Source organism: Staurois parvus, unplaced genomic scaffold (genome assembly GCF_062004578.1).
Source record: "Staurois parvus isolate SC_StPar_1 unplaced genomic scaffold, SC_StPar_1.0 ptg000034l, whole genome shotgun sequence".
Taxonomy (NCBI): Eukaryota; Metazoa; Chordata; class Amphibia; order Anura; family Ranidae; genus Staurois; species Staurois parvus.
In genome coordinates, this window is record NW_028317830.1 from 4,224,090 (window position 1) to 4,249,736 (window position 25,647).

At 42.5% G+C, this 25,647-nt stretch overlaps 1 protein-coding gene across 2 annotated transcripts in view; it reads left to right on the top strand.

Annotated features, from left to right (window-relative positions):
- The window catches only part of LOC149470719 (uromodulin-like), an 85,020-nt gene that overhangs the window by 49,138 nt on the left and 10,235 nt on the right, over positions 1–25,647 (top strand). For both annotated transcript variants that reach the window (XM_089661722.1, XM_089661729.1), the window contains 9 exons: positions 4,717–4,894; positions 7,964–8,158; positions 10,506–10,520; positions 11,789–12,625; positions 12,775–12,888; positions 17,247–17,449; positions 18,578–18,732; positions 21,321–21,569; positions 25,170–25,332. In XM_089661722.1, the coding sequence (XP_089517848.1) occupies positions 4,717–4,894; positions 7,964–8,158; positions 10,506–10,520; positions 11,789–12,625; positions 12,775–12,888; positions 17,247–17,449; positions 18,578–18,732; positions 21,321–21,569; positions 25,170–25,332 (2,109 nt within the window). The remainder of the gene's footprint in view (positions 1–4,716; positions 4,895–7,963; positions 8,159–10,505; positions 10,521–11,788; positions 12,626–12,774; positions 12,889–17,246; positions 17,450–18,577; positions 18,733–21,320; positions 21,570–25,169; positions 25,333–25,647) is intronic.

Here is a 25,647-nt window from a genome sequence, read left to right on the forward strand (position 1 = left end):
GTAACGATTCTGTGGCCCTAAGTAACGGTTCTGTGTCCCTAAGTAACGGTTCTGTGGCCCTAAGTAACGGTCCTGTGTCCCTAAGTAACGGTTCTGTGTCCCTAAGTAACGGTTCTGTGTCCCTAAGTAACGTTTCTGTGTCCCTAAGCAACCGTTCTGTGTCCCTAAGTAACGATTCTGTGGCCCTAACTTTGTCCCTCAATACAAACAGGTCTGCCTCTCTTGAATGACTGGAGGCTAATGGAGAATTCTAAAATGGCCGCAATTTATAGCTCCACCATTACACAGTGCTGGCTGGCTGGCTGCTGATTGGCTAATGCCATCACATGTCATGAATGAATGCATTATGGGTCAGCGCGCCTTGTCTGCGCGCCTTCCCAGAGATCCCCGCTCCGTCGCCACACATGTCGCCGCCATTTTAGGAAAAATTTTGATTCGCGCATCCGAAGTCTGCTAATTTTCGGATTCAAAATTTTCCTAATATTCTAAACGAATTCCACTTCGCCAAGTTCGATTCGCTCATCTCTAATATTAATCATATGCCTACCACGCACTGTCACCCCCTTCCTGCCTACCAGGCACTGTCACCCCCTTCCTGCCTCCCAGGCACTTCTACCCCCTTCCTGCCTACCAAGCACTTCTACCCCCTCCCTGCCTACAGGGCACTTCTACCCCCTTCCTGCCTACCAGGCACTGTCACCCCCTTCCTGCCTACCACGCACTGTCACCCCCTTCCTGCCTCCCGGGCACTGTCACCCCCTTCCTGCCTACCAGGCACTGTCACCCCCTTCCTGCCTACCGGGCACTTCTACCCCCTTCCTGCCTACAGGGCACTTCTACACCCTCCCTGCCTACAGGACACTTCTACCCCCTTCCTGCCTCCCGGGCACTTCTACCCCCTTCCTGCCTACCAGGCACTGTCACCCCCTTCCTGCCTACCAAGCACTGTCACCCCCTTCCTGCCTCCCGGGCACTGTCACCCCCTTCCTGCCTACCAGGCACTGTCACCCTCTTCCTGCCTCCCGGGCACTGTCACCCCCTTCCTGCCTACCAGGCACTGTCACCCCCTTCCTGCCTCCCGGGCACTTCTACCCCCTTCCTGCCTACCAGGCACTGTCACCCCTTTCCTGCCTCCCGGACACTGTCACCCCCTTCCTGCCTCCCGGGCACTGTCACCCCCTTCCTGCCTACTGGGTACTTCTACCCCCTTCCTGCCTCCCGGGCACTGTCACCCCCTTCTTGCTTCCTGGACACTGTCACCCCCTTCCTGCCTCCCGGATGCTGTCACCCCCTTCCTGCCTCTCGGGCACTGTCACCCCCTTCCTGCTTCCCGGGCACTGTCACCCCCTTCCTGCTTTCTCAGGCACTGTCACCCCCTTCTTGCTTCCTGGGCACTGTCACCCCCTTCTTGCTTCCTGGGCACTGTCACCCCCTTCCTGCCTCCCGGGCACTGTCACCCCCTTCTTGCTTCCTGGGCACTGTCACCCCCTTCCTGCTTCCCGGGCACTGTCACCCCCTTCCTGCCTCCCGGGCACTGTCACCCCCTTCCTGCCCAGGCCAATTTTCAGCTTTCAGCACTGTCACACTTTGATTGACAATTGTGCGGTCATGCAACGCTGTACACATATGATATTTTTATTATTTTTCACACAAATACTATAGAGCCTTCTTTTTGGTGGTATTTAATCACCGCTGGGTGTTTTATTTTTTGCTAAACAAGTGAAAAAAGACCAAATATGTTGAAAAAAGTTTTTCTTTGTTTTTATTATAACATTTTGCTAACAGGTAATATTCCTCCTTCACTGATAGGTACTGATAGGCAGTACTGATGGGCACTGAGGAGGAGGCACTGATAGGTAGCACTTATGGGCACTGATAGGCTGCACTGATGAGGCAGCACAGGTGGGCATTGTTGAGAAGGTGCTGATGAGGCTGCACTGATATGTGGCACTGATGGGCACTAATAGGCAGCACTGGAGTGCACTTATAGGCTGCACTGACATGGCACTGACTGATGGCACCAATAGGTTACATTGACTGGCAGCAATGACTGGCGGCACTGACAGGCACAGATTGGCAGCACTGACAGGCACAGATTGGCAGCACTGCTGGGTACTGATGGAAACTTTTGGGGTTGCACTAATAACCAGTTCCCTGATTATCAGTGTAGATTAACCCTTTTACAGTTGCTGGGTATCGGCAGTACTTTCCTCACGCTGTAACAGTGTGAGGAAACGACTGCAAATAATCGGCAAGTGCATTTACATGGTGATCAGCTTTGATTGGACACAGCTGATCACATAGTAAAAGGCTGCTGTAATTGGTCCTTCACCATGTCACATAATCAGCTCTGTCCAGAGAGCACTGGGTTTGCACCGCTGGATGCGTGTGGGGGGGGGGGAGGGGGAGCGTGTTCTGGGAGGATGTCATATGGCGCCCTCCCAGAACTGGATGACCATGCTGTAGCCATAATTCAGCTATAGTGCAGTCAAGAAGTGGTTAAAAAAGCTACCCATACATGGATTCTTCACAGAAATGTCTCTGTGGCTCAATCAAGGTAATATGAGGCTGCATAGACCAGTAACAAAGGGCCACCCCACTGGTACTTGAGTGCATTGGTATCAATGGGGGAAGGGCTGCCCATGATAGGTGAGTTTTCTGAAGAAGCTGTGAGCTATGAGACTTCTCCCCTGCCGCCCTCACACCCATTCTGAGGGCCTTTTACCCGACTGCAGATCACTTGCTTCGCTACTACTGCCTCATCATGTGTGGCCTCTCTGAGCTGTCAATGGAGGAAACCAGAGAAACGTATCATTCCTGGGCATGTCCAGGAACCCAGAGAGTTGTGGGAAATAGAAGTAAAAGGGCCGGTGTCTGCATCTGGTTATGGAGAGCAACAGTGACCTAAACATGAGGAATTGTAGATGAAAATACTGACTGGAATTCTGATAAATGTGCAATAGAAGACAATAGCCCTGCATGAGGGGACCCCTGAAAATTTGTGTTGATTTTAATTTTCAAAACACTGAATTTTACAAAGTAAAAGGTGCCAACAAATGTAACACCGGCCATATAATAAATTCAACAAATCTTACAGAAGCCGGCATTTAGAGGGAGTGATCCTGATGACAATAAGAGGCAAGGCTGGAGAACTGATACACTATATTGCCAAAAGTATTGGCCCCGCCCTCCAAATCATGTAATTCAGGTGTTCCAATCCACTCCAAATCATGTGATTCAGGTGTTCCAATCCACTCCAAATCATGTGATTCAGGTGTTCCAATCCACTCCAAATCATGTGATTCAGGTGTTTCAATCACCTCCATGGCCACAGGTATATAAAATCAAATAAGCATGCAGACTTCTTCTACAAACATTTGTGAAAGAATGCGTCGCTCTCAGGAGCTCAGTGAACTCAAGTGTGGTCCCGAGATAGGTTGCATTAAGTCTATCCATGACATTGCCTTACTACTAAATATTCCACGCTCAACTGTTAGTGGGATTATAACAAAGTCAAAGCAACTGGGAACAACAGGAACTCAGCCACCAAGTGGTGGGCCACGTCACATGACAGTGCGCAGAAGTCGCCAACTCTCTGCAGAGTCAATAGCTGAAGACCTCCAAACTTGGTGTGGCCTTCAGATGAGCCCAACAACAGTGTGTAGAGAGCTTCATGGAATGGGTTTCCATGGCCGAGCAGCTGCATCCAAGCCTCACATCACCAAGTGCAATGCAAAGCGTTGGATGCCGTGGTGTAAAGCACGCCGCCACTGGACTATAGAGCAGTGAAGACATGCTCTCTGGAGTGACCAATCACACTTCTCTGTCTGGCAATCTGATGGACGTGTCTGGGTTTGGTGGTTGCCAGGAGAACGATACTTGCCTGACTGCATTGTACCAAGTGTAAAGTTTGGTGGAGGGGGATCATGGTGTGGGGTTGTTTTTCAGGAGGTGGGCTTGGTCCCTTTTAGTTCCAGTGAAGGGAACTCCTAAGGTGTCAGCATAGCAAGAGATTTTGGACAATTTTATGCTCCCAACTTTGTGGGAAGACTTTGGGGATGGCCCCTTCCTGCTCCAACATGACTGTGCACCAGTGAGTCCTGACCTCAACCCAATAGAACACCTTTAGAATTAATTCAAGCTGAGACTGTCAGTCAGGCCTCCTCCCCCGACATCAGTGCCTGAGCTCACAAATGCACTTCTGGTCAAACCTTCCCATAGACACCCTCCTAAACCTTGTTGACGGCCTTCCCAGAAGAGTTGAAGCTGTTATAGCTACAAAGGGTGGGGCCAACTCAATATTGAACCCTACGGACTAAGACTGGGATGACATTAAAGTTCATGTGCTTGGAAAGGCAGGCGACCCAATCCTTTTGGCAATATAGTATAAGTTCTTATCTATATGATCTCAGTCCCTCAAAGTTCTGTGGGAGTCTCATAGTGCTACAATAGTGGACCAATAAGGCTGGGCCTAACCAAGAGCCATTTCAATAATGATCACTGGACAAATTCTTGTACGACAAATCACCAATTATCATAACTCAATGGTATCGTTAGCCCTTGATGCACAAAGGTAGACTTCCACATCTGGGTGTATATGGGAAATAAATGGAGGTTTCAACTGTAGTGAGGGCTTTTGTCCATAAATGTATTCCTTGGTACGTTTTTTTGTGTTTTTTTAAATAATATGTTTTCTTTCTCTCTTATTTTTGACAGTTGTTTCGCTCATTGCAATTATTGTTGTCTAAACCTCTAAATTCATCTGTGCGCATCCTGAACGTCAACAAAAATGTCACTAAGAAATATACTGACACGTTTGATGTTACAACTTCCTTATCACATTTAATAATCATAGCAGATGAATCATTCACTCTGGATTTCACTGATCCGAATGGTACGTTCATGACTGTAAGAATGTCTGAATGTATATATTGCATCATTTAACTGATGTCCACCATTTCTACAAAAAAATTATAGTCAATCCTTACTGCCAAAATTCAGACAAAGTGTCCTGGGAGTCATCAGGTTTCATATTGTTTAAAAAGTCCAACCCAAACTTAGTATAAGGGAATTCTTCTCTTCTTGGATCACCAGAACCTGAGATGGGAGTAGAGTTAATGCATTAGTGACCCTGAATCCAGTTCATTCTAATGGCGTTTGTTGCATTTGACTTGGATCTGACCTTCTTCTGAGTTACATTTGACCTGCTTTAAGCAGGTTTTGCATTATGGCAGATCTCTACAGCGATGCAAACCCCATCGAAGGTGAACAAAAGTTAATTGAAATAGGTGCCTGTAGACTCAAGGAAGATTCTACACGTTCCTCTACATGCTTTTGTGCCAAATCCTTCCTACTGGCTGTGTGCCTGGCAGGATGGATATGAATTTCATGCACATTGGGTACCATAGTTGCAGTAATTGTTCATGTACTTAGTTTTAAATCATGACATCATAATAATGCCTATTATTAATATTATTCAGGACTTATATCGTGCCAACAGTTTGTGCAGCACTTTATAATATAAAGGAAGACATTACAATTACAATACAATAAAATATAAGAGAGTTAAGAGGACCCTGTTCATAAGAGCTTGCAATCTGAAAGGGTGGGGCTTGTGGAACAAAAGGTAGTTACTGTGGGGGATGAGCTGATGGAAGAATTAAAGGTTCAGTTATTAAGTGGAGGCAAGTAAAAACTTACTCCCTAGTTCTTACTCCACCACTCCTCACTCCCCTATAGGACATACTGCAATCACTCGCTATGCATATGGTGAATGCGGCAAAACAGTGTATTCCAATTCACTGGCGCTCAACACATATCGCCTCAGTCCGGGAATGGTATAAACAAAGTTGCTGACATGGAGGAACTCATCTTTGTAGCAAAAGATTGCCCCGAGAGATTCAGGAAGACGTGGGCATGTTGGGGTCATTTCAAAACCACAACAGCTTATCACCAGCTGCTGCTTGACTCCACCCCTTCCCCCACTTGATCATAACTTGATGGCAAATAGGAATAAATAATTTTTCCCAGGTGTCATGCATATAACGTGCACCTTACCTGACTTGGACCGAATATTACGGCCCAAATATCACAGAAACTGACCTATATATTGGACTACTGAAAATGCCTACCTAGATTGCCGTAGGAGACCTCTGATTGTTGCTCGGATTATCTTAACCTGTTTGACCTGGAGTAGTTGCAGCAGCTCCCCCTTTTCTCCCTACCCCCCCCTTTTTTTTCTCTCCTTCTCCTCCATCTTTCTCCTCTCTCCATCTTCTTGCCTCCCCCTTTCTCTCCCTCTCGTTCTCCTCCTTTGCTCTATCCTATATTCTCAACATTACCTTCCCATTTCTCTGAGTTTAGATGAACTTAGAATACCAGCAGACCCACAGGTACAACTGCAGCTCCTCAGCCTCCGCCCCTCAGGCGTGGACGCCCCAATATCCGCTGTTCTCACCATCCTCTCACTTTGTATTACATCACATTTGTCATTTAAAGGGGCTCATATGAGGTTTGCCTGATGTCTGTACCCAACTGCTCTGTTCACTTCATTCTATGTCAATATTTGCTTGGAACATGTTCTATTCTTCTTAACTCAAGCAATGTTAATTGATGACATTATATGTGTTTCAGATTTATACCCTGTCAGGGATACAGGCTTTTACTGAGTTGTATACATGATCCGAATGTAACCTGTATATGTTACCATATGTTTATTTCTCAATAAAATTGTTTTTGGAAAAAAAAAGTGGAGGCAAGATAGGCTTCCCTGAAGAAATGAGTTTTCACCTAAAGGCAGCCAAAGTAGGAGATACAGTAGCTGGACAGACTGAGGTAGAGTGTTCCAGAGGATGAGAGAGGCTCTGGAGAAGTCCTGGAGATGAGCATGAGAGGAGGAGACAAGGGAGCATGAGAGCAGGAGGTCTTAGTAGGAGTAAAGAGGATGGTTGGGAGATATTTGGAGACAAGATTGGTGATGTAGCTCAGGGCAGAGTTGTAGATGGCTTTGTAAGTTGTTGTTAGTATTTTGAATTTAATTCGCTGGGCAACAGAAAGCTAGTAGAGGGACTGGTAGAGGGAGGTAGCAGAAACTGAGCGGTTGATATGGTAGCTGATTCTAGCATAATCATTCATGATAGACTGAAGAGATGATAGCCTACGTAGAGGTAAGCCTATGAGGAGAGAGTTGCAATAGTCAAGGCGAGATATAACAAGGGAGTGATTGAGTAGCTGGTGGTTTCATTAGTTTAAAAAGGGGCACATTTTAGAGATGGTGGAGGTGAAGTCTACAAGCTTTTGACAGCGATTGGATTTGAGCCAAAAGGACAGTCAGAGTCTAGGGTTACACCTAGTACCCTGGTGTAAGGGATGGGACTGATAGTTGTATTATTTATCTTGATAGAAAAGTCATGAAGGAGGACAACTAGAGGGGGGGGGGGGGACTAAGTGGTGTGACATCTAAGCTGATATGTCAGTTAGTAAGTTAGGAATGCGAGTGGAGACTTAAGGAGTGAGGTGAGGAATAGAGAGATAGATTGCATAAGGTTGCAGAATGCCCATCCTAGGGTCAAGAAATCGAATTTAGCACATGTGAAGAATATGTGGAGAATGTCTCCATACAGAGTGTTGGGGTCACACTCAATGCTCATCAGGGTTTTCAAGAGATACCCACATTGTGCTAGGCTGAAATCAGATCCAGTGAACAATGATGAAGGGAATGAGGCCCCAAAAATACAACCAAATTTTGGTTAGCAGAGGTGCCCATTAAATATAAAGATGCTTCTATATTGATTCTTCAAGAACATCAGTATTTATTGATCATCAGAACAGGTTGAAACGCACCGTTAATGTTGTTTGAATGTTACTCTTACGAATGTTTGATAATAAAAGGCATTCATTAGACTTGATTCAAAGTATAAATGTATTTAAGTTGTATTTATTTATATATCTTTTATTATTTCAGGAAACACATTTACATTTGAAAAAAATCCATATTATAATTACTACTACGAGAATTACTACTATTACTACTACTATTATTACTACTATGATCTTGGTTTTATAAGTGCCCATTTGGTAAAAAGTCCGGCTGCAGGATCCTGGACTCTGAACGCTCAGGGAAGATTTTCACTTTCTGTTCAAATATTGGGATTTACTGGTAAGTTCTATCATCTCAGTGTATATGAATAATTCTGTATATGAATAATTTTGTATATGAATAATTCTGACTCTGACAGTTCCCCTCCTATGACTTGTCTAGTAGAGTCATTCCTAAAATTTGAATATTGTTAAATTCAGGTAAATATGAATCCATATTTTGGTGTGTTTTGGCAGTTCAGATTCCCAAACGTCTTCTAGGAGACGTGACCTCCATTGAGCCAATATTTTTGCTGTGATGCTGCAAAATGTTCTTTCCATTCTGGTATGAAAGGAAGCCCCTCCCAGAGTTCATCTCTCCCCATTGTGGTGGAGGGAGAAGGGGGTGTATGGAGACACTGTTGTGGCGGGATAGAATAGAGGATAGAAAAACAGCCATTTAAAGTAGGTGACCACAATGAGGGCAGCACGGGCCAATGTTAATGTTTCTTTTTTTTAAGTTGTTTTATAAAAAGAAGCAGTTTTTTGCAGTGCTAAACTCTAAAAGGCACTTGCATCTTGTCATTCTGCACCTTTGGCTTCTGGTAGTCAGTTTGGACTGTTGTAGTCTACTGGATTGCTAATTGTCATCTGGTACAATTTGTGGAATTGATGCCTCACACTATGTATGCATCTATGCCTACTGCTGTTGTTATCTATCCATCCCAAGGCTCCTGACACCTGCCTAGCCCACTCACCTAGTAATATCTAAGTATCCTTGGCATCATTTTTGGAGTAAAAGGTTGACACTGTGTCTTATACCTACACTGATTTTGGCTATTGTCTGAGACCACCAAAGCTCCCCTCCCCCGAACCCATTGGAATACTTTGTTAATGTATATGAGACTCCCAGGGTTGATAGGAGTTCCTGTTTTTTTTTTTTTTTGTACTCATCCCAATATTTTTGGACCCACTATCTCATTATGCAGAACTGCAGGAATTTCAGAAACAATTTTGACAAGGTGATGAAGGGTGTCCTACCAATTTTGTATTGCTTTTCTCTATCATCAAGTATTATACAACTCTCTATAAAGTGTGTTTATCCAGTACCTATGGAGGCTATATTTAGTATGTAGCAAGATGTGGAATTATTAATTTGCAATAAGTGAAAATGTTGACATTTGTTTTCTAAATGTATTGTAGGCACATAAAAAAGAGACATTAAAGTGGTTCTGGTTGGTACAATCAGTGCATTAGGTTAAAAAAAACCTTCTATATGCAGCTCCCCCCCCAGGCCATACTTACCTGAGCCACTACAAAAGGGCAGCGACTCTCTCCTCTTGCTCCCTCCTCAATGGACAGAGTCATCAGAGGGAGCTATTGGCTGATTTCAGTTACATCCTGTGAGGAGAAGGTGGGCAGTAGAGCTCAGCTTCACTTTATGTATGAAAGGACACACAGAGCACGGCTCGGAAGAGAGCCTGCACAAATGCACCGATAGCAAGTGGCTGACTATGGGGGAACTGAACAGGAAGAAACCAGGAGCTCCAGCGGGGGACTTAAGAAGAGCAGAATTGAAGCTGATCTGTGCAAAGCCATTGAACAGAGACATTTTGTTATTAATCTCTTATGCCAGCAGTTTGCATATATATGGCTAAGGGGTTAAAAAAATAAAACTACAATTACTTATTGGTTTTTAAGGGTGCAATGGCTCCTGAGAGTTACAGAAGCTTCTTTTAACTATCCTGGACCTGTTCTTCTGCCAAAAAGGATAAAACAAACCAAAACATTATCCCCAAAGGTGACCCTAAGGTAGCTGTAACTTTATTTATACCCAGAGCCATGTGATCACCAAGAAAGTGCTGTGATGGCAACCACAATCCCATGTACTGCCTGTGTCTACATTGCTAAGACGGCTAAACAAAATAGTTAAAACAAGAAGGATCTGTGACTAAGGATCCTAATGATTTCTTCTGTGAGCTCTTCTAGACTGTAAACTTCACATTTTAATTTACCTCAACAGCCTCGCTAATGAGGCCCCTTCTAACCCCAAAGCCCCTTAGCACCTGCACAGGCTGCTATGGCTATAGTTTTTCCACTGTTGGTAATGTTCAAAGTCCTCAAATTCCACTGTAACTTACCTACATATTATTTTCTATCCTATGAAAGGGAATCCTCGTGGATTAATATGTCAATCTCTGAATATAGGTTTTTAAAGTAATCAATCCTGAATGAATGCAATGCTAACAGCACATAGTTCAGCATCATGTAGAGTGGAATGTGAGCAATATTTTGTTGGTAAAGTGTAAGTTATTACTTTATAATTATTGATGTCACAAAATACCACTTTATCTGATGATTTGCTATTTCCAAGAGATGCATGCCAAGAAACAAAATCTAATGCTCTTATTTATTTTACATTTTTGTAGGGTTGGACAAATCAGGTAAGCCCAACATACAACCATTTTGTGATTTCCTTATATGTAAACATTCCAGTTCTATTATCTTTCTGTTATGTGTAGAGATCATCTGTCTATAGATGCCATTCAACATGGTCACCACCCCCGAGGTATACAAGGCAAAACGTCTGCATTTACCTTTGTTTCCTACAAGTGATACTTTTTCAGGTTTAGATGTTTCATGTACACCCAAAAGAAAAATGAATTCAAGGTCATTTTTAAGCAAGTTAGTGATAAATATCAATACAAATCAGGCATTGTGTCAGTTAGCAAAGTCTGTGCAACAGTCTGTATCTGTATGTGTGACCCTTGCAGAAAAATCCAAAAGATTGATGAATTCTGCAGGTTACTAAGTCTGAGACAAGTTTACCACTGGAGGTGAGACAGGTTTCACATAAAACAGACAAGTAGTCAGTGGCCAAGTTCATTCTGTCCTAGTACTATTTGTTTTAATTTCAACTAGTATTTATTTGTTTTGTAAAAGTAACAATCATTGGTGAAGAAACAAGAACTATTACATATAAAACTGAAAGGAACAAAGGTGCAAGAACACATGAGGTTTGATAGTCCAAGTGTTATGCTTACGATATCAAATCATACATCAATGTGAGAGACAGCAAAACCAATTTGAAGTTATTATGGTTATTTCTAAGGTTTCAAATCCAGATGGAGGGTTTATTCCAAAGCATTTAATGATCTCATTGAGTTGTGGGGATTCAGCCCACTCCCCTTCATCAGGGCTTAGGAAAATGGGTTTTGGCGAATTCGAGATGGAAATTGTATCAGGATAATTGTATAATTAAAGTCTTGAGTCTCCTTCAGCACTTTCAGCAGCTGATGAATGCAGCAAGGAGATCAATACATTTGGAACACAATTATCCTGATCCTATTTCATGCTCAAGTCCTCCAAAAGCCATTCTCTCAAGTCCTGATGATGGGGGTGGGCTGAGGCCCCAGAAACACATTGGCTGTTGAGTTCATTACATGTTTTTGATTTTAACATTTTAGTATTTATGGGTAAATTTTGATCCAGGGTATGTCTGATTTCCTATTGGGGGATGACAAAGGCATTTTTCCCCTGCAGGAGCAAATTGATTCATGCTTTTTTGGGGGTTTTTTGCCTTTCTCTGTTTCAACAGTGGATGTAGGATTGTGTATATATACCATTACATATATTTTTTTGTTTATTTGTTTTATTTTTTATTTTGTATAAACCCACCTACCCAAGAAAACACTTTTTTTCACTTTTCTAGGAACTTGTTCTGATTCTGATTGCCACCCAGATGCCACTTGTTCGGAATTTGGAGGATACGGGGAGTGCACATGTAAAGAGGGATTTGCTGGAGTTGGAACATCTTGTAATGATATAGATGAATGTCAGGATTATTACACCAACGATTGTTATTATTATGGTGGTGGTTACTGTGTGAACACTGTCGGATCTTACACCTGTAATTGTTACTCTGGATTTGAATATAAAGAAGGAGTTGGCTGTGTAGATATTGATGAGTGTGCGGACAGATCTCTGAATGACTGTGATCCAGTAGCTATATGTACAAATTATTATTATGGATCTTACACCTGTGCTTGTTCCTATGGATATTATGGAGATGGAAGACACTGTGAAGTCAATGAATGCCAACAAGGATCACCATGTGGCTCTAATGAAGACTGTGTTAAGTACAGTGGATCATATTACTGTATTGAGCCTTGCTCCAGCTACACCGAACGTAATGATCCCTGGCGCAGCACTTCTAATACATATGATTATAGTAATTACTGGTATTACTGGTGGTATTGGTATAATTGTGACTATGGCATGTCTGGCTGGTATCGGTTTAAAGGAGAATATGACCAGCAAATCCCTGAGCACTGCGTACCACAATTTAGCTGTGGTACTGTTGTCCCCATTTGGATGAACGGCTCCCACCCTACAAGCAGTGACGGCATTGTTAATCGTGTAGCTTGTTCCAACACGTATGATGGATGCTGTACAAAACCTTTCAATATTTCTGTGAAAATGTGTCCGGGAGGATTTTATGTGTATAAGCTACAGAGTCCACCGAGCTGCAACTTTGCCTATTGTACAGGTAAGTGCTGACACAAAGCATCATTCAGTGTGTTGTCTTCATGTGTAAAACAATATATCCATCTATATATACAGTATGTGTATGTATGATACTTATGTGCTGTCTTTTCTTTAGTTTATAAAACATTCTTTGTGTTCCTTCTCTTCTAGAATCCAAATATAGCTGCTCAGGGGTGGACTGCGCTCCGGATGAGGAATGTAGAATTGTGGGCGGAGTTCCTGGCTGTTACTGTAAAGATGGAATACAACAAGGAAATCTAGAAGGTACTGTAGGTTATAAAACATGAGGATTTCTATTTAAAGGAAAGAAAGAAAGGAGCTCACCAGATAATAAGCTGCAGTTATCCATGCAGCCAATCACACATATACAGAGATGAGGACTTCACTCTTCCAAAGTAGACAAAACACAATCTCCCTCCACAGTAGGGATCACCCCAAGCATGCTAAGGTACTATGTGGAAATCCCCTGAGGATGTTCCTTCACATGGAACACATTGGGACAGAACTATGTGCCGACGTCATGCCACTGCTTTTGCTTCTGGAACTGACGGACATCTTTGTAAATGTTTGTTGAGCAATTTTTATTGTTTGATTGCTACTGGAGCAAAACTATTGTAGTTTTATCACTGCTGAATTGGAATATTGTGTGATTTAGATTAGTTTTTATTTAAAGTGAGCTTTATTGCCCTTTTTTGGTAAAATACTACACTATATGAGCTTTCTCTTTGTGGTTATGAGTGGCTCTTCACACGTAGTGCCTTAGAATGCTTGGAGTAATCCCTACTGTGGAGGAACATTGCATTTTGGTTACTTTGGAGGAGTGAAGTCATCATCTGTATATAGGTGTGATTAGCTGTATGGATAACTGCAGCTTAATATCTGGTGAGTTCCTAGTGGTGCTGGTTAAAGGAAACTTGTGGTGTTGCACATGATCTTGGTGGTGGATTTAAAGGATGGAGACACCATTGTTCATTCAAGTGAAGAATTCACTTAAGATAGTTTCACTGTGTACTTTTTTTATTCACTATTTTAATCATTGCTTCATGTTGTTTGATATAGCAATGATTACATTTTTTCTGAACACTTTAAGTTTACATTCTTTTTGAATCACTTATATTGATACGTGCTAAATTTTATTTACAAATAGGTTATCATTCAACTTTAAAGGATCACCTTTTTAGACAAAAATATTAAACGCACATTTTTTGCAGGTAAAAAAATTTGCATTTATTATTTTTGTCTACAAGAGCCTGGAAAGCATTGTACCAGCGATCTGTAGATCGCTGATGCAATGCAGGTCTCCTGCAGACCTGTCAGAATATCTGCTTGGCTGTACAGGATGTACGGGCTGTATGGGGTGTATGGGATGTATAGGATGTATGGTGTGTATGGGATGTATGGGCTGTATGGGATGTGTGGGATGTACGGGATGTACGGGGTGTATGGGATGTACGGGGTGTATGGGGTGTATGGGGTATACGAGATGTACGGGATGTATGGGATGTAAGAGATGTATGGGATGTATGGAATGTATGGGGTGTATGGGATGTACGGGGTGTATGGGATGTATGGGGTGTATGGGATGTACGGGGTGTATGGGATGTATGGGGTGTATGGGATGTACGGGGTGTATGGGATGTATGGGATGTACGGGGTGTATGGGATATACGGGGTGTATGGGATGTATGGGGTGTATGGGGTATATGGGATGTATGGGGTGCATGGGATGTACGAGATATATGGGATGAATGGGATGTATGGGGTGTATGGGATGTACGGGGTGTATGGGATGTATGGGGTGTATGGGGTATATGGGATGTATGGGATGTACGGGGTGTATGGGATGTACGGGGTGTATGGGATGTACGGGGTGTATGGGATATACGGGGTGTATAGGATGTATGGGGTGTATGGGGTATATGGGATGTATGGGGTGCATGGGATGTACGAGATATATGGGATGTATGGGATGTATGGGGTGTATGGGATGTACGGGGTGTAAGGGATGTATGGGGTGTATGGGATGTATGGGGTGTATGGGATGTACGGGCTGTATGGGATGTATGGAATGTATGGGATGTATGGGGTGTATGGGATGTACGGGGTGTATAGGATGTATGGGATGTATGGGGTGTATGGGGTATACGGGATGTATGGGATGTACGGGGTGTATGGGATGTATGGGGTGTATGGGGTATACAGGATGTATGGGGTGTATGGGGTATACGGGATGTACAGGGTGTATGGGATGTATGAGATGTATTGGGTGTATGGGGTGTATCGGGTGTATGGGGTGTATGGGATGTACGGGGTGTATGGGATGTATGGGATGTATGGGGTACAGGGGATGTACGGGATGTATGGGATGTATGGGGTGTATGGGGTACAGGGGATGTACGGGATGTACGGGATGTATGGGATGTATGGGATGTATGGGGTGTATGGGATGTATGGGGTGTATGGGGTGTATGGGATGTACGGGGTGTATGGGGTGTATGGGGTACAGGGGATGTACGGGATGTTTGAGATGTATGGGGTGTATGAGGTATATGGGGTGTATGGGTTTACATGATGTATGGGGTGTTCGGATTTACATGATGTAAGGGGTGTATAGGGTGTATGGGGTGTACAGAATGTACAGGATGTAGGGGGTGTACGGGGTGTACGGGGAGTACAGGGTGTGAGGGATGTACGGGGTGCGCGGGGTGTACACAGTGTATGGGATGTACGAACAAGAAGATATACTGACAGGACAAATCAATGAACTACCATAGAGCTCCACAGCGCCGTGGTCATTCAGTGAGCAGTACAAGCACACAGCCACTAAGGCTGTTGGGACTTGTAGTTCATTCATTCATGGAAGTCTGTGGATGAATGACGTGTGGGCAGAGCCCCACATCACCACTATGTTCTCAAATCTGAGAGATAGTATGGGGGAACTTCTCCCGTATTATCTGTTGAAGGGAGGGGGGGCGGTGGGGAGCGGCTGTGGCTATGGGAACAATAGCTGGTGGAACATGAAATACGTTCCCAAAGGTGAACATATCCTTTAAAGATACTGATATTTGATAAGTGCAATAAAATTGAAGAGATTATGGAAGAAAACTACATAGTAGCCTGTACTAGTCTGGTGTCTTTGGTAGGATGATTAGACACACTTCCTGATTTTGACAAATAACTTCAAAAATGCTGTTTTAAAATAAACATGTTCTGACTTATAATGGTCTAATATTGTTAAAGTTCCATCTCCTTTCTTCTATCAGTTTCTGTGTCTTTGGTGAGCCCATTAGATTCCAGGTTCAGGCTGTACTGAGAACATCGCTTTCTGTCCAAATCAGCACTAATTCATGTCCCTTCTTTGTTCTAAGCCACTCCCCCGGCCATTCTTCTTCTAAATGCCAAATTCTTATTAGCCAATAAAGGCTGTGTCCTTTTAAACTTGAATAACAAGGGGCGGGGCATAGTATTAGGAGGGGTCGGAGCTTAGTGGTGGCTTGGGCAGATCCTCCATAAATCCAGGGTGTTGAGTCCAGTTTGAGGTATAACACATGTTCTTCCATGTCCTCTGCCTGCACTCTAGCAGCATTGTTACCAGGTTCAGTTTAATTTAAAAACTTGATGTTTCCACTTTTCAGATTGATAGAGTTATGAATTAAAAATTGGGAATGTGCATGTCCCCTCTACCCAAAGATAGCGGATACTATGGCCATGGCTGAATAGCCCTGTCTGTATGTCTTTCAGCTCTGAGAAGGTTCTTCTAGAGGAAATCTTCATATAAAGTAGCCATCTCATTTAAAAAAAACAAAAAACAAAACAGTTTTTGTGTTATTGGAGACCATTTGCAGTACTGGTATCCTAGGGGGACATGATGGATTTGCAAAAAGGTGTTACCTGTGTTACTTTCCTGCTAGAATAGGGGAGTTAATACGTTTCTACCCTTCACTTCAGTGTACAGTCAAAGGGTCTTTTTAAAGAAATACAAACCCAACACTCCATTCATTCAGTTACTAAATGTAGTCAACACATTTGCAGGTAAAAAACATGTACATGTATTTATTTTTCACATTTCAGCCTGTAAGGCATTGCAACCGTGATGATCAGATTGTGGGTGCAATGCCTGGATCCTGCAGACTCTCCCACTATACTGTCTGCCCATACATCATACTAGCGGGCGGTTACTGAGTGACAGGAAGGATCAATGAACTACCTAGAGTGCTCACCAGCTCCAGAGTAGTTCATTGAGAATTACAAGCCATCAGGCATAACAGTTGACAGTAGTTGTAGTTCTTCCACTCACAGAACTCTATGAATGAATGAAGCGGCTTGGTGGGTGGAGCTCCACATGGCTGTGTTATTTTTTTTTTCAAATGGTGACAGCGAGTGCGGGGACAAGATCTTGGCTTGCTGTCCCAGGGAGGGTGTGGATCAGGGAGAGGCCGCAGGAGTGGGAACTTGTTCCACCATCAAAACAGTTGTAACATGTTCCTAAAGGTGAACTTATGCTTTAAGCAATCCATTGTGAGTGAGGCAGATGAGTCAGGTGGATGACAAAGAAGACCTTCCAGTATATTATATTTACAATATCCTGTATATCAATATGGGTTTTCATTCTACATTTGTAGATGATCGTAAACCACAAGTCACCTGTGGCCTGGAGAACATAGAAGTGAGGTTCAGCAAATGTCTCCTGGAGCAGTGGGGATACAACACCTCAGCCTTTCATCTGAGAGACAATTACTGTCGAGGAATCATTGAAAGAAGTGATAAAAGTTACATCACTTTCATCACACGGCCATCAGATGGTAGATGTGGGGGATTCATTGGGGTACGTAGAATCTACTGCCATGTTATCTGATGTTGTATTCATGAAATCTGTGCATTACCATTGTCCCCATTTATTTAATCCAAGGCTTCCCGCTCCCCATTACCAGTGAATGGGCCTTTGATCTTTATAAACAAATGTCCAGTTTTGGTCATCACCATATCATTATATCACCTTCTCTAAGTGCATTCAATAAGTTGTGTTCAATGTACAGATCATTCATACAGAAGTCAGTTCATATTTTTTTTTTCACTGGACTTCTTTACCAATGGACTTGAGAAAGTGACATGAGGACATGGAATGGACCTGTTACTATTCACACTAAGTACATGAATGGGTATGCTACTTTTATGTTACTTTTTTAATGGCCTCATGATTATGAATGATGTAATTAAATCATTTTAATGCATTGGATATGGAATCATACATTATCTTATCTGTATTTCACCTGACAATATGAACAGAATTTAATAAAAGTAAAAAATTTGCCTGATATATTTCAAATATACAACAGACTTCCTGTAGTGATCTGACAGCAGAAAACCACTAAGGGGGGATTTAGATAAATAAAGTAAACCCCGGGATATTCACCTACCCATCATCCCTCCTTCCCATTCTCTGTCCAATCAAAGGCTACATACTGGTGAAAATCCTCAATTGATGGATCTGAATGCACGGTGAGAAGGTTTGATGCTGAGTATCTTCTAGCAGACTTGTCGGCTTTCCAATCAGAATCAATAAAATGATTTGTAAATCACAAATGTTTAGAACAGATCGGGGTCAGCAGCTGTAACAATGTAACTGAGCCCTGGATTCCCCCTTGAAGAACAGGAGGCCCGAATGAGCAGTAAAAAGTGACTCAGTCCAGGTGTTGGATGATCTCTATGGTGGAGGATACAACAGGGACAGACAGAGAGCGATCAGTAAACCAATCATTGGTCACTTTATTGGTGTTTTGACTCATTTTGTTGCCTTGCTTTGATTAAAATGGCAGCTCACAGCGTGCGTCAGACTGCAGAGGAAATGAGCTGGAAACGTAACTACATGACAATAACATACAATAAGTCATATATATTTTTGCCTGGAATTGTTGTTTAATTCTTTAACTTTTACTGTAAATGTTATTTTCAGAACGATGGAACTGATATCACATATACAAACACCGTATACCTAACACCAAAATCTGACGGAGTGATTGTAAGAGATGAGTACCCCATTGACTTCCATTGCTCTTATCCATCAGACATGGAGATCAACCTTCTAACCGCTATCAGCAGCTACGTAGCGTGAGTCACTTTCCTTGGTACCTTTCCTAGATACAGGTGTAGTGCTGAATGGAGAAAATGGAAGTCCGGCACCAACACAGTTTGGACTAAAACAGTTACAGACTTTATTTGATATCCATCAAGTCAATAAAAAAATCCATAATATAAAAAGATTAACATGTGTCTGCCCCTTCCGGGCATTCGTGATAATAATTATTACAACTAAGGCCCAGAAGGGGCAAAAACACGTTAATCTTTTTATATTTTGGATTCTTTTATTGACTTGATAGATAAAAATTAAAGTCTGTAACTATTTTATTCCAAAGTGTGTCGGTGACGGACTTCCATTTTCTCCATGCTTATCTATGACAAGCACAGTGTATGTCCTGGCATGGACCAAGTACCCCGCTGAACTAATTGGTGTCCAGTCCTGTAGAAATGTATTTCTTTGATGATTTATACATCAGGTTCTATTTTATACATCAAATATGCTTTTAAATGGTTTGCCTTTAATCCTCTATGTATAAATTATAAATTATTTGTTCAACTTTAAGCCCTGACTATTAAACGTTCAATAACTGCCTAACCTTGTCCTCTTCTGATACAGACCATATTCCTTTCCTTCTGGTTTATCCTCCACAGTCATGTGAAAGAGGAGCTGAGGAATGAAGGGGCTCTACAAAGACCTATAATGTTCAGCATACGCACTATATTGCCAAAACTATTTGGACATGCCTTTACACACACATGAACTTTAATGGCCTCCCAGTATTAGTCCGTAGGGTTCAATATTGAGTTGGCCCCGCCCTTTGCAGCTATAACAGCTTCAACTCTTCTGGGAAGGCCGTCCACAAGGTTTAGGAGGGTGTCTATGGGAAGGTTGGACCATTCTTCCAGAAGCACATTTGTGAGGGCAGACACTGATGTCGGGGGAGGAGGCCTGGCTCGCAGTCTCCGCTCTAATCCATCCCAAAGGTGTTCTATGGGGTTGAGATCAGGACTCTGTGCAGGACAGTCAAGTTCCTCCAGCCCAAACTGGCTCCTCCATGTCTTTATGGACCTTGTTTTATGCACTGGTACGCAGTCATGTTGGAACAGGAAGGGGCCATCCCCAAACTCCTCCCACAAAGTTGGGAGTGTGAAATTGTCTAAGATGTGTTGGTATGCTGATGCCTTAAGAGTTCCCTTCACTGGAACTAGGGGGCCAAGCCCAACCCCTGAAAATCAACCCCACACCATAATCCCCCTCGACTAAACTACACTTGTCACAATGCAGTCAGGCAAGTACTGTTCTCCTGGCAACCGCCAAATCCAGACATGTCCATCGGATTGCCAGAGAAATGTGATTTGTCAGTCCAGAGAACATGTCTCCACTGCTCTAGAGTCCAGTGGCGGTGTGCTTTACACCACGGCATCCAACGCTTTGCATTGCACTTAGTGATGTAAGGCTTGGATGCAGCTGCTCGGCCATGGAAACCCATTCCATGAAGCTCTCTACGCACTGTTGTTGGGCTCATCTGAAGACCAAATGAAGTTTTTGAGGTCTTTAGCTATTGACTCTGCAGACAGTTGGCGACTTCTGCGCACTGTGCGCTTCAGCATGCGCTGACCCCGCCGCGTCATGTGACGTGGCCTACCACTTAGTGACTGAGTGGCTGTTGTTCCCAGTTGCTTCCACTTTGTTATAATCCCACTAACAGTTGAGCGTGGAATATTTAGTAGCCAGGAAATGTCACGGATGGACATATTGCACGGGTGACAGCCTATCACGGGACCACGCTTGGAGTCACTGAGCTCCTGAGAGCGACCCATTCTTTCACCAATGTTTGTAGAAGCAGTCTGCATGTCTAGGGGCTTGATTGTATACATCTGTGTCCATGGAGGGGATTGGAACACCTGAATCACATGATTGGGAGGGGATTGGAAAACCTGAATCACATGATATGGAGGGGATTGGAACACCTGAATCACATGATATGGAGGGGATGGGAACACCTGAATCACATGATTGGGAGGGCTGGCCCAATACTTTTGGCAATATAGTGTATATGGTCTTATACGTAACCTGGGTGGTAGGCTGCTCTGGTCATGACCCAAGACCCTTACCAGCTAGATATGATATTGTACACAAAGATACACAAATAATTGCAGCACAAACAGCCCCCCTGTGTAAACATTTACGTTCGCTAGTACTGTGCATATATTAATATTTTATGAAAATGTATCCAATTATGTGAAAAAACTAAAAAGGGATTTTGATTTTCACATAATTAAATAATAGAAGTGAATATCCGCACAATTTGTTGTGTGAGATATCTCAACTCCTTTAGTAAATCAGCCTCAATATCTTCATTATGAGCATTCTTCTTATAGAATAACGGCAGTCTGGCTGCAAATCTGAAAGTGGGATGTGATTTTATTTATTTATTTAGTTATTTATTTATTATATAGTGGAATAAATGTTTGTCTAATGTTGCTGTTATACACAAAAGTTACTTTAGAATTCCTAAAACAAAGAAACTTTTTCTATCTGAGACTAAAAATGAACACATCATGTTTTTGTATTTTTTGCTTCTTGTTATTTTAATAATGACTATATTGTGTTACAGTGGGGCCACTATCAACATCGCTGGAACAGCAAATTTCACAATTACGATGGGTCTGTTCCAGGATTCCGGTTACACCACCACATATACTGACTCCGAGGTGTGGCTGGACTCCTCCTCCATGCTATATGTTGGTGTCATTGTAACCGGAGCTACGGCTTCATCGCCATTTGTGCTCGTCATGAAAAACTGCTACGCCTCTCCAACAGCCGACAGCTCCTACGGCCCCCGATATGATATCCTGATAAACCAGTAAGTTCATTACATGTGTTGTATATTATTGGTATCAAGCTATAGTAAGCTTTGTCATTTTATCCTTTTTCCAGCATTGCCAAATAAATACAGAACACCCAATCAGATCTGTAAGTAGGAAAATCTGAATATTCCATTGCAGGATTGGACAAACCCCAGGAAAACCCATATTCCTCAGATATAGCCGAGTGATGAGGATCACAGGAGCCCCGTCATTTTATTGGGGATATGGTTGGATGCTTCTCCCTGCCCTTCACTTGATTTATGTGATAGCAATACTTGGGGTGACAATATACAGAGGAACAGTTGGTTTTCCTGTTGGGTAGATGAAGTGTTGAAGAATGACAGTGAAGGAACAGTGGAGTGTAGGTACGGGTGGGAAATGTTACCAAACTTTACTTATGAAAGTAGTAGTTTCAGTCTGACTGGAGTTTGCAAAATGTGTTCTTTAGATTTGACTCGCGGCACTACAAGGCAAAGTCTAATCAAAGATTATGAGGAATATAAAGCTTCCTGGATAAGCCAGAAGATTTAAAAGGAACTGATGTGGGTAGTGGGGAGACCTTTCTAAGAGACTCTCCTGAAAGCACTGTAGATTTTTAAGAATTTTTATGATAATCTTGGCAAGGGACTGGCATGCTTACCCATCCTTCACCCATGGGGAGTACAGAGCTGAATGCCGGGGGTGCTGGGCTTCTATATGTTGTGTGTGAGTTTGGAGGAGGACATGCTGTTGAAAAGAAAGAAACTCACAAACAACAGATACAAACCCAGAACAGAAGACATTCAGCTTTGTACCCTCCATGGGTGATGGGTGGGGAAGTATGCAAACCCCTTACAAGATGAAAATCAAAATCCTTAAAATCTAAAGTACTTTAATGTTCAATAGGTTTTTATTAAGAGTTTTAAGATACATACATCACAAATACAAAGGATCCACAATTGGAGCAAGTGATGGTAACACACATAGGCTGGTAATAGGATCTGCAATACACTTGTACAAGAAAGGAGCATTGAGGCACCTTAACCACTTAAGGATCACCCTATAGCAGATAAACTGCTACAGAGCAGCCCTCCTGTGCAAAACCACATACATATACATGATTCCACATGTCTGCCTAGGGGGCGCACACGAGTGCCGCCGGTGTACCACTTTGGCTGTGAGTACTCACAGAAGAAACTGATCTGTGAGTTCCGTACAGCGAATGTCCACTGGCACCAGCCAACTATTGGGCGGAGAAATAGATCAGAGCTCTGCCAATGTAAACAAGGCAGAGCTCTGTTCTGACAGAGGGGAAGTGATGGATCCTGTGTCCATGCAAAGCAGGGAATAAGATCAATCACTTCCCTTAGTAAAAGCAGCACACAGTTTACACTGAAACACTAGCTAGGCACACAGTTAACTCTTTGATCGCCTTAGATGTTTAGCACCTTCCTCACCGGTGTCACTACTACAGTGTCAGTCTATCTTTTCAGCACTGATCACTGTATCCGTGTCACTGGTTCCCACAAGGTGTCAGTTAGTGTCCGATTGTCTGATGCAATATTGCATGACTAATGCACCATAGATAGGCTTGTCCACTCCTACTTCCACCATTACCTATCCATACCCCTCCACACCCCCCTTAACCAACTAAACTTTACAAAAAACATGACACCATTTGGAGTAAATGGCCAACATGGCCTTTTAGTAACAACTTCACATTTTAACATACATCAACCGTTCCTTAACGGAAAACCAAAGAATTGTTGTTGGTCTTCAAAGGCACCCACAAACGATCCAAAATGCACCTGCGGACAACCCTATACACTAGGCCTCCAGCCGCAACCAACCAGCTCGGAGACAACCATACCGTCCGCAGTGCAGCACCACCACCTTCCAGTTAAACCTTGGTTAACTGGGAATATCCACCGGGCCCCTCATACCACGGATGGCATCCCACACCAATGTATTACCTTCCAAGATGAGAACCGCCTCCAAAGACCAACAACCGCCCAAGAACCAACGGAAAAACCCCCCTGACAACTGGTGTCCATTTTGTTCTTGTGGTCGTGTTATGTTTCGCAGTCTAACTCACCTGCCCCCGGACAAGACCCTATACCTAACCAAAAACAGGGAGGGCGAGAGGGAAGCTCTGGTCCTCGCCACGTCCTGCTCCACTGACTCCCCTTCCGCAGAACCCCCCACCCTAAGGTACCACAGACCCCTCCTACACTCCACATCTGCCAATAATATAATTCCCAATCAATTCCCCACCCCCTGGAGCTAAATTTAACCCCTTCCGTTCCCTACACCACTCTGGGCCTAGTCATGTATGCCCTGCGCTATTTCCATTCTTCCCTATTCGCTACGGGCATTTCTGTCCTTCTATAAGTCACTGATCACTTGCTATTATAAAAAAATTACAAATAAACATTCCAGTCTATATCCCATAGTTTGTAGACATAACTTTTGTGCAAACCAATCAATATACGCTTATTGGCATTTTTTTCCACAATTATGTAGCAGAATACATTCTGGCCTAAATTTATGAAGAAATTAGATTTTTTTAATGTTTTTATTGGACATGTTTTATAGCAGAAATTTTAAAAAATATATATTTTTAAACTGTCTTTTCTTGTTTATAACGCAAAAAAAAAATGCACAGTGGTGATCAAAGAATACCAAAAGAAAGCTCTATTTGTGGGCAAAATGACATCAATTTTATTTGGGTATAGCTTTGCATGACCGCGCAATTGTCATGTAAAGTAACACAGTGCTGTATATAAAATATGGCCCGGTCATAAATCTTTCGGAGGGCAAGCGGATAACACTGGCTGCCATTACTTGTATGAAAAAAAAAAATTTAAATTCCAGTCTATATCCCATAGTTTGTAGACATTATAACTTTTGTGCAAACCAATCAATATACGCTTGTTCACATTTTATTACCACAATTATGCAGCAGAATACATTCTGGCCTAAATTTATTAAGAACAATGTTTTTTATTAGATATGTTTTATAGCAGAAATTTTAAAAATATATATTTTTTTAAACTGTGTTTTTTTTTATTATAACGCAAAAACAACAACAACAAAAAAACCGTAGTGGTGATCAAAGAATACCAAAAGAAAGCGCTACTTGTGGGCAAAATGACTTCAATTTTATTTGGGTATAGCTTTGCATGACCGCGCAATTGTCTTGTAAAGTAACGCAGTGCTGTATATAAAAAAATGGCCCGGTCATAAATCTTTCGGAGGGCAGGTGGTTAACACTGGCTGCATGATTTTGTTAAAGTCTCTTTACTTTTTTCAAGTTGTTTTTTTGTATTTGTGTCTAAATCTCAAGGTAATAAAAAAGGGAAAGGACAGGTTGGAAATGATTTTGTCTTTTTTACATAATGAATGGGCCTCCTGTTTGCTCACCAAACTGATTCTAGATTTTACCTGTCAAGCATTGGTGTCAGAATCTAATCAATGGTGGAAAAAACCCCAAAATGACCTTTCAGATCAGGAAAACTGTTACAGGAAAGAGAATATTAATGAATGGAAATAACTCACCTTTATAGCTTGATATGGCTGAAAATATTCTGATCCTTGTCTGATGATATCACTTTTAGATGTCCCAACAAGAATGACCCAACACTCTCCATGGCGGAAAATGGAGTGTCCCTTAAAGGTCGCTTTTCACTTCAAGTGTTTAAATTCCTGGCAGGATTCAGTCAGATTTACTTACACTGTCAGGTCGGCTTGTGTGACACCTCCAACTCCTACTGCGCAGCTGTGAGTATTGATTGGTAATGTACATTTCTGTATTCTAAAGTTGGGAATTCAAAAAATAGATGAATTCCAAGTCAAAACTGATACGTGTGAAATGTTTCTCTTGAAAAGGAATTTTGCTAATCTGTTTGGCTAATCTTGTGGTTTAGGAACCCCTGCCACACTGCACAGCCAGAAATATAACTCCACTGTTTCCTGTTTCAGTAACTTTCTATGTCACCTGCCTGCTAATTGGACAATGAGTTATCATAGAGATGATGATGGTTGATTATCTAATGAGCAGGCTAGAGATAGAGATGGGAGCAGGAGCCTGAAATC